Source organism: Morone saxatilis, unplaced genomic scaffold (assembly GCF_004916995.1).
Source record: "Morone saxatilis isolate NCDOM2014 unplaced genomic scaffold, NCSU_SB_2.0 Contig10, whole genome shotgun sequence".
In the NCBI taxonomy this organism is placed as follows: Eukaryota; Metazoa; Chordata; class Actinopteri; family Moronidae; genus Morone; species Morone saxatilis.
Genome location: NW_023339652.1, coordinates 9,021,005 through 9,023,150, shown reverse-complemented (window position 1 = coordinate 9,023,150; position 2,146 = coordinate 9,021,005). Strand labels below are relative to the sequence as shown.

At 41.6% G+C, this 2,146-nt stretch overlaps 1 protein-coding gene across 1 annotated transcript in view; it reads right to left on the bottom strand.

Annotated features, from left to right (window-relative positions):
- Positions 1-2,146, bottom strand: part of cpsf6 (cleavage and polyadenylation specific factor 6) — a gene marked incomplete in the record, with an annotated part of 14,475 nt that extends 12,329 nt beyond the window's left edge. Inside the window, 2 exon segments of the mRNA XM_035672800.1 lie at positions 136-345; positions 2,041-2,146. Coding sequence (XP_035528693.1) covers positions 136-345; positions 2,041-2,100 — 270 coding nt within the window.

Genomic DNA, 2,146 nt, shown 5'->3' with positions numbered 1-2,146 from the left:
CAATTTCACCGCTAGATGGGAGAAATTACTACACAATGTACCTTAAAGGAAAATGTTGGCTACTTTGAGAGGATATAATGTCAATACTGCCCTCCACAGACCCAAGTAGCCTGAACAGAATTCTGTGATACCCACCCATGTTAGGTTTCCTATGTACAAGGCAATCCTTTTGCCTGTGTAGGTGTACACCACGTTGGGTGGGGCACTCTTTCCTCCCTCTGCGCCACCTGGTGCAGGCAGTGTGTCCAGGTAGTCGCGGTCTTCTGGAGCATCGCCATTGTTGGCTGATGGGGATATTACATCATCATACAGGTCGATCTGCTCGTGAACTGGGTAGTCGGCTTCCTGTTAAACATGACAGTAAGAGGCAAACATGAGGGACACACTATGAGCAGTTCCACAACACTAATTATACCCGCCTTGAGTGTAAGTGTGTAAAAATTTTATAAAGTTGTACGATATTCAGTACCAAAATTTGTGGAATAAAAATTAATTTATTAAATATATTTTTATTTTTCAGTAAATTCAAGACATTGCACGAACATACTTTTGTGTTGTAGTTTACTTATTATATCCAATAGGATATAAAATCATGATGATTTGTCTGATGTGCAATAATGGTTCTTAATTTGGGAAAAAAAACTGCACTTTTTTTATTTTTGTATAGACAGGGTGCAAATCATATGCATATATATTTATATATATTCTGCCAACTTTTCCTAAAGTGTACATTGTACTGTACATTACATTAAATCCACTGAGATGGTAGGACTCTTTATTTACTGCCAAACTGTTAAACAGGCTTGTTTTTAAATACTTTAATCTGATTATCTTAAATCTTAGCAAGTGACGCTTGATTAATTGGAAGTGCCTGGAGCAGGTCAACACAGTGGCTGAATGCATGTAGCAGCAACAGGTTATTGAGAAACAGCTATTGTGTAAAGGTATTGCTGACAACTCCAACTGGGAGCATGTCGAAATACTCATCACAGGGTTCATGTCAGGGCAACATGGGACGGCCATAGGCAGAGTCAGAGGCAGGTTATAATTACTCTTTGTCCGTCTCAGATATATAACCCAACTTAACTAAAATAACCTTAATGAGTCTTTTACTAACTTTTGACATATAAGCGGACCCCCTTTTCTACTTTTCTAGTATCTCTTTACTACACCATTAGCCTTGCTGACCTCAGGTTTCATTATTTAATAGAAAAAATGTCATGAATGAAACGACAGGCAAGCTGTGCGACTTCTGCAAGCATGAGCACCTGAACGCATCTCGAGGGTGCACGATGGTTCATTAAGGTGTTGGTGGAGATAACACTGTCTCTACATGACCTACAAACAAAAAACCCCATTATTTGCATCCTAGATTGGGCTAAAACCGACTTTTCGAAGTTGTAAACAAAAGGGGCGTGTGTGTGTGTGTGTGTGGAGGAAGAAAACATCTCGGAGACACATTAATGCTACACGAAGCTAACAGAACAACTCCTACTTCTACTAAATTAATTTATAATACACTCGACGTTTTACCCCTAACAAGTTAACAGCAATCCAATTAACTCCGTCCCAACACAACGTTTGCTTGTGTGAAGTGACAGCACAAACCACTTAGAAAGCAACTCACTAAAACACAATTATTTGAGACGCAGCTAACGCTACCTGGCCAGCTAACGCAACTACGTTTGTTTGCCCGCCACAGTCGTCGAGGCCGAGGCCTTAAAAAGCTGTCAATGCTGAACAATGAAGAAGTTGCCTTTTTCGCATTTACCCAAAGAAAGAGCCTACGTTTGCACATTGCATATAAACAACTACGTGTAGCAGAAGTCGTGTTAAACACCACGGATGCAACATTTCGACTCGATAATTGTAGCCGAGGATGCAGACTTGCAGCATGGTGAAAGGGGGGCCTGTGAGCCAGAGAAGCTGTGTCTGACAGGCAGAGCACGGCGCTCTCCGGTCATAATGATAACAAATAATTACATTAATATACGGGTAACAGCACCGTTAGTCGAAGTGTGGTGAATGTGGATTAAATACCTGGCTAAATTCCTCCTCTACGTCGGCGTAGATGTCGATGTGATCCACACCGTCCGCCATTTTCCTCTGACCCGTCGCTCTCTCCGCCCGGCGGTGCAGAGCAACA